The sequence below is a fragment of the Lagopus leucura genome, unplaced genomic scaffold (assembly GCF_019238085.1).
Source record: "Lagopus leucura isolate 7727_CA_CO unplaced genomic scaffold, USGS_WTPT01 Super-Scaffold_100159, whole genome shotgun sequence".
In the NCBI taxonomy this organism is placed as follows: Eukaryota; Metazoa; Chordata; class Aves; order Galliformes; family Phasianidae; genus Lagopus; species Lagopus leucura.
The window spans coordinates 15,303,644-15,316,366 of NW_024962335.1; the positions used below are offsets into that span (position 1 = coordinate 15,303,644).

At 43.6% G+C, this 12,723-nt stretch overlaps 1 protein-coding gene across 1 annotated transcript in view; it reads right to left on the bottom strand.

The window, feature by feature from the left end:
- The window catches only part of PWP1 (PWP1 homolog, endonuclein), a 14,252-nt gene extending 5,262 nt beyond the window's left edge, over positions 1 to 8,990 (bottom strand). Inside the window, exons 1-10 of the mRNA XM_042889470.1 lie at positions 8,909 to 8,990; positions 8,767 to 8,825; positions 7,189 to 7,373; positions 6,696 to 6,781; positions 5,246 to 5,342; positions 4,621 to 4,731; positions 3,845 to 3,975; positions 2,885 to 2,958; positions 1,154 to 1,250; positions 432 to 493 (exon numbers count right to left, since the gene is read on the bottom strand). Coding sequence (XP_042745404.1) covers positions 432 to 493; positions 1,154 to 1,250; positions 2,885 to 2,958; positions 3,845 to 3,975; positions 4,621 to 4,731; positions 5,246 to 5,342; positions 6,696 to 6,781; positions 7,189 to 7,373; positions 8,767 to 8,825; positions 8,909 to 8,974 — 968 coding nt within the window. The 5' untranslated portion in view covers positions 8,975 to 8,990. The remainder of the gene's footprint in view (positions 1 to 431; positions 494 to 1,153; positions 1,251 to 2,884; positions 2,959 to 3,844; positions 3,976 to 4,620; positions 4,732 to 5,245; positions 5,343 to 6,695; positions 6,782 to 7,188; positions 7,374 to 8,766; positions 8,826 to 8,908) is intronic.
- Positions 8,991 to 12,723: the final 3,733 nt, after the last annotated feature.

Consider the following 12,723-nt stretch of genomic DNA (forward strand, 5'->3'; position numbering starts at 1 on the left):
TGGGCAGAACCCAGCTCCCAACAACATGGGGTTCTCCTCCAGCGTAGCAAGTGCATAACACAAGCCAGACAACATAAAGCCCAACCTAGTCTTACAGTTTGGAAAAGCCCGGAGAAGTTTACAGGGGGATGAGCAGAGGTACATTTCTACTGCAGAAAAGACAAAGACAAATCAAGAAATAAGTTCAGTTTGGAGCAGATGCCTGGCACAGAAAATTTCAGTCCAGATGGTGAAAATATTTGGCAAAGCTGAGAAAGAGGGAAGGAAAGCTGTATTTTGGCCACGTACAAATCTGGCTACCTCACTGGAAAGAAATAACAACCTTACTCAAATCTGGCACTCTTAAAAGCAAATTAAAAGAAAACCTGAGGCTAATTAATGGCATTAACATTGGGCTAAGTGTAACATTGACAAACGTTACTCTGACATACTTATCGTAAGATCCGGAAATAAGGGTCTGAGTTTCAAAGGGATGAAACTGCAACGTCTGGACCTAGGTGACAGAAGATTTTATGAAAGAATAAGCATTGAGATAGAATCATAGAATCACCAAGGCTGGAAAAGACCTCTAAGATCATCCAGTCCAACTGTCCACCTATCACTATTACCTCCCACTGCCTTTGTCAAAGGCAGCGACTTTGCTAACAGCAAAACAAAGTTGTAGCTATGAATAACTAACTCCCACGTTCTAATTACAAGATTAATTAACTTCCCAAATATCCATCACTATGGAATTTTGGTATCACTTATTTTAAACCTTTCTTACCTAGAACAAACTATAGGCAACACTCATAGTTTCCTTAAGCAAAGCTCACAGTTGGATCTATGCTCAGAGACCTGTTTTTTGAAGCTTCATAGCAGCACTATTAGATTCCCAACCTCTTGGGCTTTTACACAGAAGGCATTAAAAAAACAACAAACCACGAAATTGCTGCAAGTCTTCCATGATTTTCTAATGGATAAGTATTAATTAACACTTTCAAAACCAAATATAGTTGTTGCAAAACCAATTCAGAAATTTAAAGAATTCTGCACAGTTGATTGGAAAACCACAGAGCTGCTGTTGTATGTGTTCAGTACTGAGCAGCTACAAAAAACTGCAGTATTTTTTTCTGTGTTTTACACTGAAATAAACACATTAATTATTACATACCTTGTCTGTGTGTAGAGTCAGGCTGGCTGCTGGTTTGCCCACAGACATATCCCACAAAATCACAGTACTGTCAGCAGAAGCACTTGCTAAAACATTCCTGATAATAAGCCAAAAGATAAGGTTTAAGAAAATCTTATAGACACAAAACCTAATAATGGTCAGAAATCCTAAATACGTGGAGGATCTGATTTGGAGATCAAGTATCATAGAACCATGAAATGGCTGGGGCTGGAAAGGACCTCAAAGCCCACCCAGCCCCACCGCCTGCCATGGGCAGGGCTGCTCCCCATCAGATCAGGCTGCCCAGGGCCCCATCCAACCTGGCCTTGAGCCTCCAGGGATGGGGCACCCACAAGTACACTGGTCTACATAATTAGATCTTCTCCCCACAGCACTTGAAAATGTAACTTACTGGATGACTTCATGAGCAAAACAAAGTGAGAAAGACTTGAAGCACTTCCCTCCATTTGACATAAAGATGGTATTTTTCCAGCATTAATGCAACTTCAGTCTGTAAGCATACGCTTGCAGCCAAGATCCAGACAAATCTATTTTTAACAAAAAAACTTAGCTCTCCAGTATCTGAGTGTTTATATAACTAACAAAGACCCAACACTGTACAACTTTTATTTCCTGCAAGCTCTATCAGTATCGTGGTGTTCATAACCCAGTGTGTTACTGCACTGTACATTCCAGACACTTTAGCTCTTGGAGCTGCAATTTTGTGACTTATCTCTGTGCTATCACAAGACAACCACCTCTAAGTAATATGAAAGTTATGTTTGAGTCAGACTGATGGAATGATACCACACTGTGCACGTGCATAATTTAAGATCAATAGACAACACAGTGGAAGAGCACAACTTCTCCACGTTTATTGAATATCTATGAGCGTGCTTCCTACTTTGGTGCCTAGACAACAAGGAGCTCTAAGTAAAGGCTGACACTTGCTGATCAGAGAATGTAGAATTGATTGTGTGCATCTTCAGAGAATTTATGACAGCAGGAAAAAAAAATAATAAAAAAAAATCTATCACGGGGACAGTTTCAAGACTCATCCTAAGAATACTTTAACAGTTGATTCATTACAAACTACCTAAGCAATAACAAGTGGCTTCTTTATTCCAGCCTGCACATCATCCTTAACCTCTCCCCACAGATGTGCCTGCTTTGTGTTCCTTCAACAGCATTACTTGATTACTAACTCACTCAGGCAACAGGTAATTCCCACAGGTCAGAGTTGTGTCTATAGCAGTGCTATGAAGGCTTTTACAGTCTTTTCTCTTCACAGCTCTAGGGAAAAGCCAGAGGAAAATAATACACAGCAAGGACTACCTTCTATAAAGATACCTCCATCTGCTGAAATGCTGTTTTAGGTCACTGGTGGACTGGCCCAGACCATGTGCTATTCCAGTTAGTTCATCTGGCTTAAATGCAGCTGCTTTATTGAATGGCTTGGAACCACCTTAGCTCTGCCCTCATCTGGACAACTTGGAAATAAAAGCTACCTGCAACAGTATATAAACATTTATTTTAAAAATAAAAAAGAAATCTGGTCCTAGTTTTGTTCCATTTTGTTTTTTAAAGGGGCAAATATTTTTGAGAACTGATTCATTTCAAAACTGCTTTCAAGTTCAGCACTACGCTTCATAAGGTTTTGAATTAGTGAAAAAAGCATGCCTGATTAACTGTGCCAATGCTGCAAGCATTGTTTTTCAAATGCTCCTTTACCTGCTTTGTTTATTCCACGAGAGATCGAGAACAGCATCAGCATGTCCTTCCATTGCCCCTTCCTGAGGTGAACCCTGCATAGGCAGATACAGCACAGGCAGACTTCAGAACATTATAGCTTCAATGGAAATCAAGCAGCACAACACACTACTATGAACTCCTTGATGCCTCCACAAACAACTACACTTTTAAAATCATTCTCACTTGCTGCAACAAGGCACCTTCTCTTACCCCAGCTCTCAGACTGCTCCATTCACAGCAGGATAGCTCACAGAACCAGTTACTCCCTTCAGGCTACAGTAGAGGAAATTTCATTTCCACCACCTAACGTGCAGCTTTTTCAGCTTCTTTCTAAACTCTCCTGGCATTTACTTATTTTCCCCATCAACTGCACTTTTGGTCCTTTAATTACCAGCTCCCATAAATTCTAATTTTAAATGGTTGAGTTTTGAAGGATTTTTCTAGGAGAACAACTTGGAAGGTACCCATAAGTTATCCCACTCTTTCTCTGCTCTTTCCTCCAGGCTTTAACTATCCCTGCACAGAGCAATGAGTGTCTCAAGCTGAAGTAACATCTACGAATGGTTACCTTTAATAGCAATTCTGATACCTCAGTCACTCTCTGGGTGTGCTCTATGTACACACGCTATATTATCTCAATGACTACTTTAAACATGCTTCACTTTCAGACGAATAAAGCTGACAGAGGTGAATCTAAACTAGCTGTGTTTTATTAGAGTAAACCTTGTTCTTTATTGCTCAATGCCATTTCAACTCCCTGAGTCACAGGCAAATAGCAGTTTCAGCCCCCTGTATGCAGCCAGAACATAATCTTCTGTAACCTGTCTAGACAACAGAGGGAATTAAACCAGACTACCTACAGTTTTATTTTTTCCATTACAGGAAAGTAGTAAGAACATTATCCTCGCTCTAAGTTTCCTCCGTTCAACCAATACTTACTTTCTTCCCTTTCTTTTTCTTCTTTTTCTCTTTCTTGCTCCCGAGAGAAAAGACAGGTTCTAGGCAGTCCACTATATCAAGGTCCCAGATATCAATAACTGGGGTCATGTTACCTACTGCAACATAATTTCCTGCATACACACACACACACAAAAAAACAAACCAACAACAAATGCAATCACATCTAGAGTTACAAAACAGCATATTTGGCAACCCAGCTTCTACATATTTCTTCAAGTAAAATTTCTATTTATGTGCCAGAATTTTCTAGTTGAGCATTTTTTATTATTATAAATGACAAGGATGAGTTTAAAACTGCTGAAAGCAGATGCTGCCAGGAGAACTGATGTGCTCCTTTAGTACACTTCCCCTTCAGTACACATGGCTGTTCAAACAAGCCCTGTTAAAGCACCACACGAAAAATGTTACTAAAAACATAAATATAGGTGAATGTTGCAACAGTGCTGTGCCATAATGAATTTGAAACCTTGCACTTGTAAACGTCAAAAAAACAGCTTGCTTTGTTCTGCTAATTAACAATAACTTAACTATTTCTAATTAAGCCAATGTTTTAGTTGCAACACTTGTTATTCCAGCATCACTAAGGTAACTTATCACCAAATGAAAAAAAAAAAAGATTTTCAGTTTTCCCCTCTTAACATCTTGAGTTTATTTCAGTTTCAGTGAAGGAAACTACTTAGTAACAACATTACATTTACATACTTTTCAAGTACAAATACTTTTATTGGACAATTACAGTATCCTTTGTCATTTACCTGATGACTCCTCAGGGTTGGGATCAAAATTTAGCCACTCCAAACTCAGAGGATAAGCAGGCAAGATGATATCATGATGTACGTAAAATGAGTCTTCTTCGTGATTATAAACTGAAAAAGATGTATGTGACATCAGTGAAGAGGAAAAGCAAGCAGCCAAAATCAGCTTACCTCTGCAGAAAGAAGATATGGCAAACACTACATTACAATGCAAGTTTCCAATATGTTCAGAGCTCCCAAGTAGAAGTCATAGTCTCAAAGTACTGCTACAGCTCACAGAATCCTACAAAACTAACATTGCCCTGCGTACTTTAGTGACAAAGTGAAAAGTTAGCAAAATTCAGACATCACAGTGTGCATGACTTTGTTTAAACAATCACTTCAATACAAATACTCGGCACCCATAATCTCAATTTTCTACATGAGAGACACCAATGAAGGTTGAAGCATTCATTTCATAGAAACAAGAAAAAGAAATAAAGTCCAGATTCAGTATCGTGGGACATTAGGTAACAGATGAACAGTTTTCACTTCAGAGGAAGCTGAAGACTCCAGATCTTCAACACATCCACACGGAAAAAAAACAACAGGTTTCTCTGTAAGGCACAAATCCTACATTACTTACCATGGACCTCCAAACTGCAGTAGTCTTTATCGACCCTGCCACAAAGGACAAGATTGTCGTTGGGCTTAATCAGAAAGTCCTCCTGTTCATATTGATCCTGAGCAGTGAAAAGGAGAGGCTAACACGTTAAGCAAAGAACACACACACACACAACTGCACAAGTTCCAAAGGCTGAATCTGTAACAGTTTTTAAACATTACAGAAAACAACCAACACCCTGCAGCCCACCCACCCAAAAGCATCGTATAGCAGTAGATGCAGAAAGGCAGAACCAGGTTCTGTCACAGGAAGGCTGAATGTATCTCTGAATACTATAGAGATGGCATTAATGTGGATGTAGTTGGATTTAGAGAAATGTTTCATCACCACACATGAAACCATCTTTTGAGCCTACCAAGATGCAACCCATCACTGAAAAGAAAATCACCATCAGGATCCCACATTTGTAGCTTATTTTCCTTTGTCTATCATGCCTTGAGCATCTACATCGTGTAACAACGGTCTGCACAATAAGGACACTGAGGCACTGCTCCTCACAAGCAGGCAGCAATTCCCAGAGCATTAAAACATTGTCCACATTCTGGAAAATAGTTCCAGAGAAGTACTGCCTGCAGCTACACTGGCATTCAGCTGCACCAGAACAGATGTAGCCTCCATCCAGTTCCCATTGTTACTAAGGAATGGAAGGCATTCAGGGAATTTTTGTTAGTGCAAAACTAGGAACTGCATATTAAAGACAGTAGCCTTACACAGAATGCCATCCTTCAAATGAACAATGCACAGGAGACCTTTTGGGCACCACGTTGCAAGCTTTTAATAATTTCTTCTTCACTCACTCAAAGTATTTTTTTATATTTGCATTCTATCAAGTATTGCAATTTTCTGAATTGGTACAATTAATACTGCACAGTACCTAACTCTTCAACAGTGGTGGTAGCAAACACCACCAACAACAAAATGCATGCTGGAGCACCAAAAAGCATCCTTAATAAACACAGATGAATTTCTTCAAGCCACAGTGCTGATTTGACATGATTACTTTGCATTTTATTTGTTTTCTAAACTAGCCTGAGTGCATCTGGCCGGAAGGAACATGCAGGAGTATTGCAAGCTGAAAAGCTGTCTTATTAGGGTCATTAGTGACCTGAGATTTGTTATTTCTTCAAGCATTTTCTGAGTCCTATTAGCTAGCAAACGAGGCCCCTCCACATACAGAAGTACATTTCTTCAATTGTGAGTCAGTTCACCTCAACACCTAAGTTAAACATAAAAAGCACACATAAAGGGGATTGCACAAAGCAATCTTAAAGAAAAGAATTCTGTCTGAGCACAAATCTGGCAGACTTTTTAAAGGACCGCAAGCACCCTAAGGCAGCTTGGGAGGGAAGAAAACCTAAATGAATTCTAAGTTTATGCCGTTTCAGATATTTAACATTTTTACAGTACTTACAGTGTTTTTCAGAGTGATGTAAGGATCCTGATCATTGCTTCCATAAACTGCCAGACCAGCCAAAGTCTCTCCAAGTTTGCTATCACCTACGTGGGAATTTCAAAATATTTCTCATTCGTGTCAATGACCACCCAGTCAGAAACTCCCACACCACTCCATGCACTGTAAAATATCAGGAGTGGGCTATATGAACTTCCAGTTTTCAAACATGAGAACTTCAGCCAGCTCCACCGTTCAGAGCTGCTCTGCTCCAACACAACAGCAGGGGGAGCAACAGCCCCTCCAACACCACCCAGTACTAACACAGCAAGGAGTGGACACGGATCTATTAAATCACTTTCTAAATTGAGACAAGCAAAGAATTCAAAATGTGAATTTCCAGCACTTTAAACTAAGCACTAAGTGGTTTTAATATACTTGTGTCCTAAGCATAAAAAGAAGCGAAGAACGTTCTTAAGTTACAGCACATATCTGACATTTCAGTTTCTCTCACCTCCGTCTTCCTCTTCATCATACTTGTCTAAATCATACTCGGCCAGTTCATCATCAGTCAGCTTTTCAGCACTTTCCTCCTGCTCTTCATTGTCAGGAGGCGACTCAGCCCTGTCCGCAATGGCAACATCCATGCCATCCGCTGGCTGGCCCTGATCTTCTTCATCGCTGCCATCAGAGCCCTCCCTGTTTAAAGACACATCCCCTGAGAAACTCAGGCAGAATGCTTCTGGGAGACTGCTCAGCAGCCTGCTAGCAAGGTTTCAGCACACAGAGTCCTGGCTGTTCACACAGACTGCGTTACAACCTTTATGCCAATCATTTGGAAATCTAACCACTTCTTTCCTACCTCTCCCCAAAATATAAGTCACTGCTCTCTCAGGCTGCCTGAGAATTGCGATGAAATCTTTTTCTCGCATATTTTCCTGATAACTATTAGCAAGCACGCAGAGGAGGGCTGACAAAGATGGTAAAGGGTCTGGATGGCAAGGTCTATGAGGAATAGCTGAGGGCCCCGGGTTTGCTCAGCCCAGAGCAGAGGAGCTGAGGGGAGGCCTAATGGTGGCTGCAGCTCCTCACAGGGAGCGGAGGGCAGCGCTGAGCTCTGCTCTGTGTGACAGCGACAGGGCCCGAGGGAACGGCATGGAGCTGTCAGGGGAGGGCAGCTGGGGGTTAGGGACAGGTCTGTACCAGGGGGTGGTGGGCATGGAACAGAACGCCCAGGGCTGTGGGCACGGCCCCGAGATGTCAGAGTTCAAGGAGCTTCTGGGTAGTGCTCTCAGACACAGTGTTTGGCTGTTGTGTGGTGCTGTGTGGAGCCAGGATCTGGACTCTGATGATCCTTGTGGTCCCTTCCAACTCAGGATATTCTGTTATGCTGTGACAATGCATGATTCCAAATGAGTTCCACCAAACAAAATTTAAGGGTGTCATATGATTTATCTTGCCCTCTTTTGAATATAATTTTTCAAACCTCTATTCTGTATGTTTGCAGGTGTCTAATTCCTCCCTTCCCTTTTTTTGCCCCCCTCCCATAGGCCTTGTCACAGGCAATAACATTTGTATTTCTTCAAGATTTTTAAGACTATGCTTCCTCATACTTCCCATACTTGTATTAGAAGATAACAAAACATAAAGCTCACTGTGTAGGGGCATGTTGCAGGTCACTCCTTACAGAGCAAACTTTGCAACATCTCAAGAGCCCTGAACTTTCATGGCAATGGTTCAGTCTGCAGATTAGACATTAGAAACGTGTCTCCTCCAAAAGAGCACGGTGCTGCAGTGGCACACGGAGGTGGTGCAGTCACCATCTCTGGAGGTGTTCAGGAACCGTGTGGATGCGGCACTGAGGGACGTGATCAGTGGGCACGGTGGGGATGGGCTGGCGGTGGAGTTAGGTGATCTTAGAGGTCTTTTCCAACCTTAACAACTCTGACTCAGAGAAACCAGCATAAGGGAAGCCTCTCCCAAACGCTTAAGATGATTTTGGAACGCTCACCTCCTCCTGCCCCCTCCCCAGCATCCTGGGCTGCCCGCCTCCCAGCCACCAGCCGCCCCCCGTCCAGAGGTCCCCGCTCACCGCAACCTGCCGCGGGCCTCCCCGACGAGTCGCCTCAGCTCTTCCCGGCTGAGCTGCACCTGCGGGCGGACACACAGCACCGTGAAGAGAAGGGGAGACCAAGGATCCCTCAGGGGGTCCCTCAACCCCACTCCACCCCCACCTTATCCGGCGTCTCCTTGGCAACGCCGCGGCGCACCCAGGCGGCGCACGTCACCGGGCAGCTCATGGCGGCGACACGTGCGCAGGGCTGCGGCGCACGCCGAGTGACGTCAGAAGGAGGGGCTCCGCCTGCAGAACCTGAGGGAAGCGGGAGGGGGCGGGGATTTGTTTTTTACGTCATGTCTAAGCGCCGGAAGTGACCGCAATGGCGGGGGAGGGAGGAAGGGAAGTGGCAGTAGTGCGCTGGGGGCGGTCCTTTGGGGCCGGGCTTTGGTAGCGCCCCGCTGCGCGCTCGGGCTGTAACGTGGATTGTGCCTTGTGCGGTTTCCCGCTGCGTTTGCCCGTGGTGTTGTGCTTCGGCGCTCAAGTATTCTAGTGGTAATCCCTACCGATCAGAAGCACCAACGCAACAAAAACCCCGAGCTGCAGTGATTTAGCACAAGGATCTGTGTCTCAGCATCCATACGTGCCCTGAGCTCTGTGCAGCTCGCTGAGTGTTAAGGGGAGTGTGTAGGTTGCTTTGAAAGTAATGCCTCCTCTTTATTTCCATGGGAATTGTAGCAGCTACAAAGGGCACAATGACAGTAGTTGATAGAGCAAATTCTCATTTGTTAGCACTTTTTTCGTAAGAACTGATAGCCAGTGGCATAGTCACCACCCGAGGCTATGCATTTTTGCCAGCAATGAACAAGAGCATGCATGCTGTGCATATAAACGTCTGTGTGGCTGGCTGGAACGTGGCTCATCTTTCATGTGGCTGTTGTCACATCCACTGTTTGGTCTCCATCAATGTTCAGCAATCATCAGTGAATATTAGTGGGTGCCATTTTTCCATATGGAATCAATCATAGAATGGTTAGGGCTGGAAGGGACCTTTAAGATGATGTAGGTCCAAACCCCCAGCTATAGGCAGGGACACCTCCCTCTAGACCAGGCAGCTCAAAGCCCCGTGCAGGCTGGCCTTGAATGCCTCAAGGCTTGAATTCAAGCCTTTGAATTCAAGGCTGTGGGCAATTCAAGCAATTCAAACTTCTGACATCTTCTATCGTTCTTCGTAGTTGAGACAACTTTTTAGGTTCATCCCAAAATTCCCCCAATGATTGTGTCAGGCTTTCAAGGCTGTGGGCATCCACAACCTCTGGGCAGCCTGTTCCAGTGTCCAGGTACCCAGGGTTAGGGAATGAGCATTTCTTGTGGTAAGACTGAAGGACTTGGCATCTGCATTTCAACTTGGCAGGTAGAGTGGCCGTGTCACCTAATCCATGTCCCTCGACAGCACCACTGTCACATTTTCTTCAGTTTGATTCTTCTGTGGTTCTGGCATGAGAAAAAAAAAATTATTGAAATATTGCTGCATGCCTTGGTTCATTTCACCCATTTGCTTTATTTTGTCTTAATGTAGAAGCAAAACATAAAAAGGCAAAAGCTGTATCTGGCTATCAGTTCCTTGTAGCATGTCCATCCTCGTCCAGCCTGGAGTCTGTGGTAGGGACTGACAGGTACTTACCAGCCTTGAGTTTTGGTATGCTTTCTTTTTTTTTTTTGCTGTTATTATTTGTTTTGCTTGTCAAGTCTTAACAGTTGTCAAGAAATCTTTCTTGTCCTCCCACACATGGGTTGGCTTCAGCTTCACTGTGTTCCTCCAGATTCTGAGGCAAGGTTCACACAAGCCAGTGCTATCCCGAGAGGACAGGCAGAGGGAAGTGCTAAGCAGCCAAAGAAGAAAAGTTACTTTCAGTGGATGTGGCTCCTGGATGTGTTTTTTTTGCAGATATGTTCATTTACACTGTGCATGGTTGCACAGCAAACCCTCAAGCCAGACCTGTTTTTACCAATGCAATACCCAGAGGGGGCACACATGCTCTGTCTTCCCTCTCAGCACAAACGTAATTACAAAACAGCAATATTCTGTGGTGACACTTAGCAACAGAAGTGTCAGAAAAGAGATCTAAAGATGGAAGTGGAAAGGAAAATAGGTAACAAGTCTGCATATGGATTACAGATATCAAATGTAGAGTTAATAGTAAATAATTTTTCTTATTTGAGAGCCAGTCCATAAAAATTCAATGCTTCTGTCCATTATGTGATTACTGGAGATGTGGAGCTGGTCCTCTGTCTTCTTAAGAATAAAAAGACCACTGGGCTGATTTTTGCATGCATCATTGTTCCACAGTGCCCTGGCAATTACAGAGATGGAGTTGAAAGCGTGCTGCCCCAGGCAGGAAGCTCCCCGCAGTCACTTGAGACGGTGACTGAGCTCTAGTGAGATATGGTCCACACACCCCAAAGAAGCAGCCAGGATGTCTCAGGCTGTAAAAATGGTCTTCTTGTTATCTAGTGTCCAAAGATGGCTTGTCCACAGAGGTGTGAGGCTTAAGGGAGAAAGCAGATGTTTATTTCTTAAGTTTGGATGGAATTCTGACACAATCACTGGGGGGAATTTTGGGATGAACCTAAAAAGTTGTCTCAACTACGAAGAATGATAGAAGATGTCAGAAGTTTGAATTGCTGCTGGGTGCAGGAAATGGCCTTGAAGTCTGGTACATACAACAGGAGACAAGGGCTCCAATGGCTGTCCCAGGAAGCGTGCAAGGACCAAGTTCAGGTCCCATGTCAATGAGAGCACTTTAACAAGAATGTTCACCAAACATTCCTATGCTACAGTGTGTTCTGGACTGGCCTAAACCTGAGCTTCTAAAACTTAAAGGCTTCCCCCTGCATCAGTGATCAATCAGAAACGGCAGTATGTCTCCCCCAGAGCTGGTTTGTCCCTGAAATCTGTTTTAGACCCATTTGTTAACCTTGCATGAGCAGAGCTGAGTTTCATTTTCTCCCGAGGGATCTCTGCAAAGTAAGGCGAGATTTGATACCTATGAGTTTTACTGTCTCAGTTTAGGCACCTCTTCTGCTGTCAGCACCTCCTGCCTGTCTGAAGTGAAAAGCACTAAAGCTCAGTCCCTATTTCTGGATCTGCTTATGGAGAATTTGAGGCATTTGACCCACCCCAACCTTCTGCTTTTCATCTGAGGAGGAAAGTGCCAGATAGTTCTCATCAATAGGAAATGTGTGTGTGTCTTGTTCCAGGTGGCATCAAAAACATTCAGCAAAGTTCAACTGGGTGACGGAACCCAGCTGAGCAGAAGGACCTTTTGTTCTGGCATGGATTTACCAGATCAAGAAAAAAACAGTATCAGACAGGAAAATCAATGGGTTCTCTGAAGGGAAGGGTCAGCCTGTTTTTTGGGGGGACATGTCAAGGAGCCCAGAGAGCTACAGTATTACTCTTCACACTAAGTAAGGGTGGGGGAGAGAAGAGAGCTGGTTGGTGAAGAAGAGATGCAGAAATTACAGGCTTTCCAGGAGTGATTTGAAAAATGCAGAGAGGGTGCTCCAGTGTCCAAGGCTCTGCAAAGGGCTTGAAATACCTTGAACTGTGAAACTGCTAGAGACACTGTAAGCAGGTCTAATAAGACAGCTGGAAGATGCAATGAAGCCATGAAATGGTGCATACTGCAAATCATATAGGCTGAGAGCAAGAAAACAAAGGGAATTTTCTATGTTTTGAGAAGTTGTGCTGTAGGCTTATGGCTGGGGTTCACCTGACCTCTTCAGATGACAAGAGAGTAAAGGGACTTAAACACAAAGCATGCCAACTCACTCAGAAAAAAATCCCTTTTCTCAAATGAGCTGCAAAATACGTGTTGCAGTCCCAGGTATGCTGAACAGCTAAAAGCAAAGTCACAACATCAAAAAATACTCTAACTTAAGACAGACATGAAGAACTACTTACAAGTGGATTTGAAACACCAAGGGTAG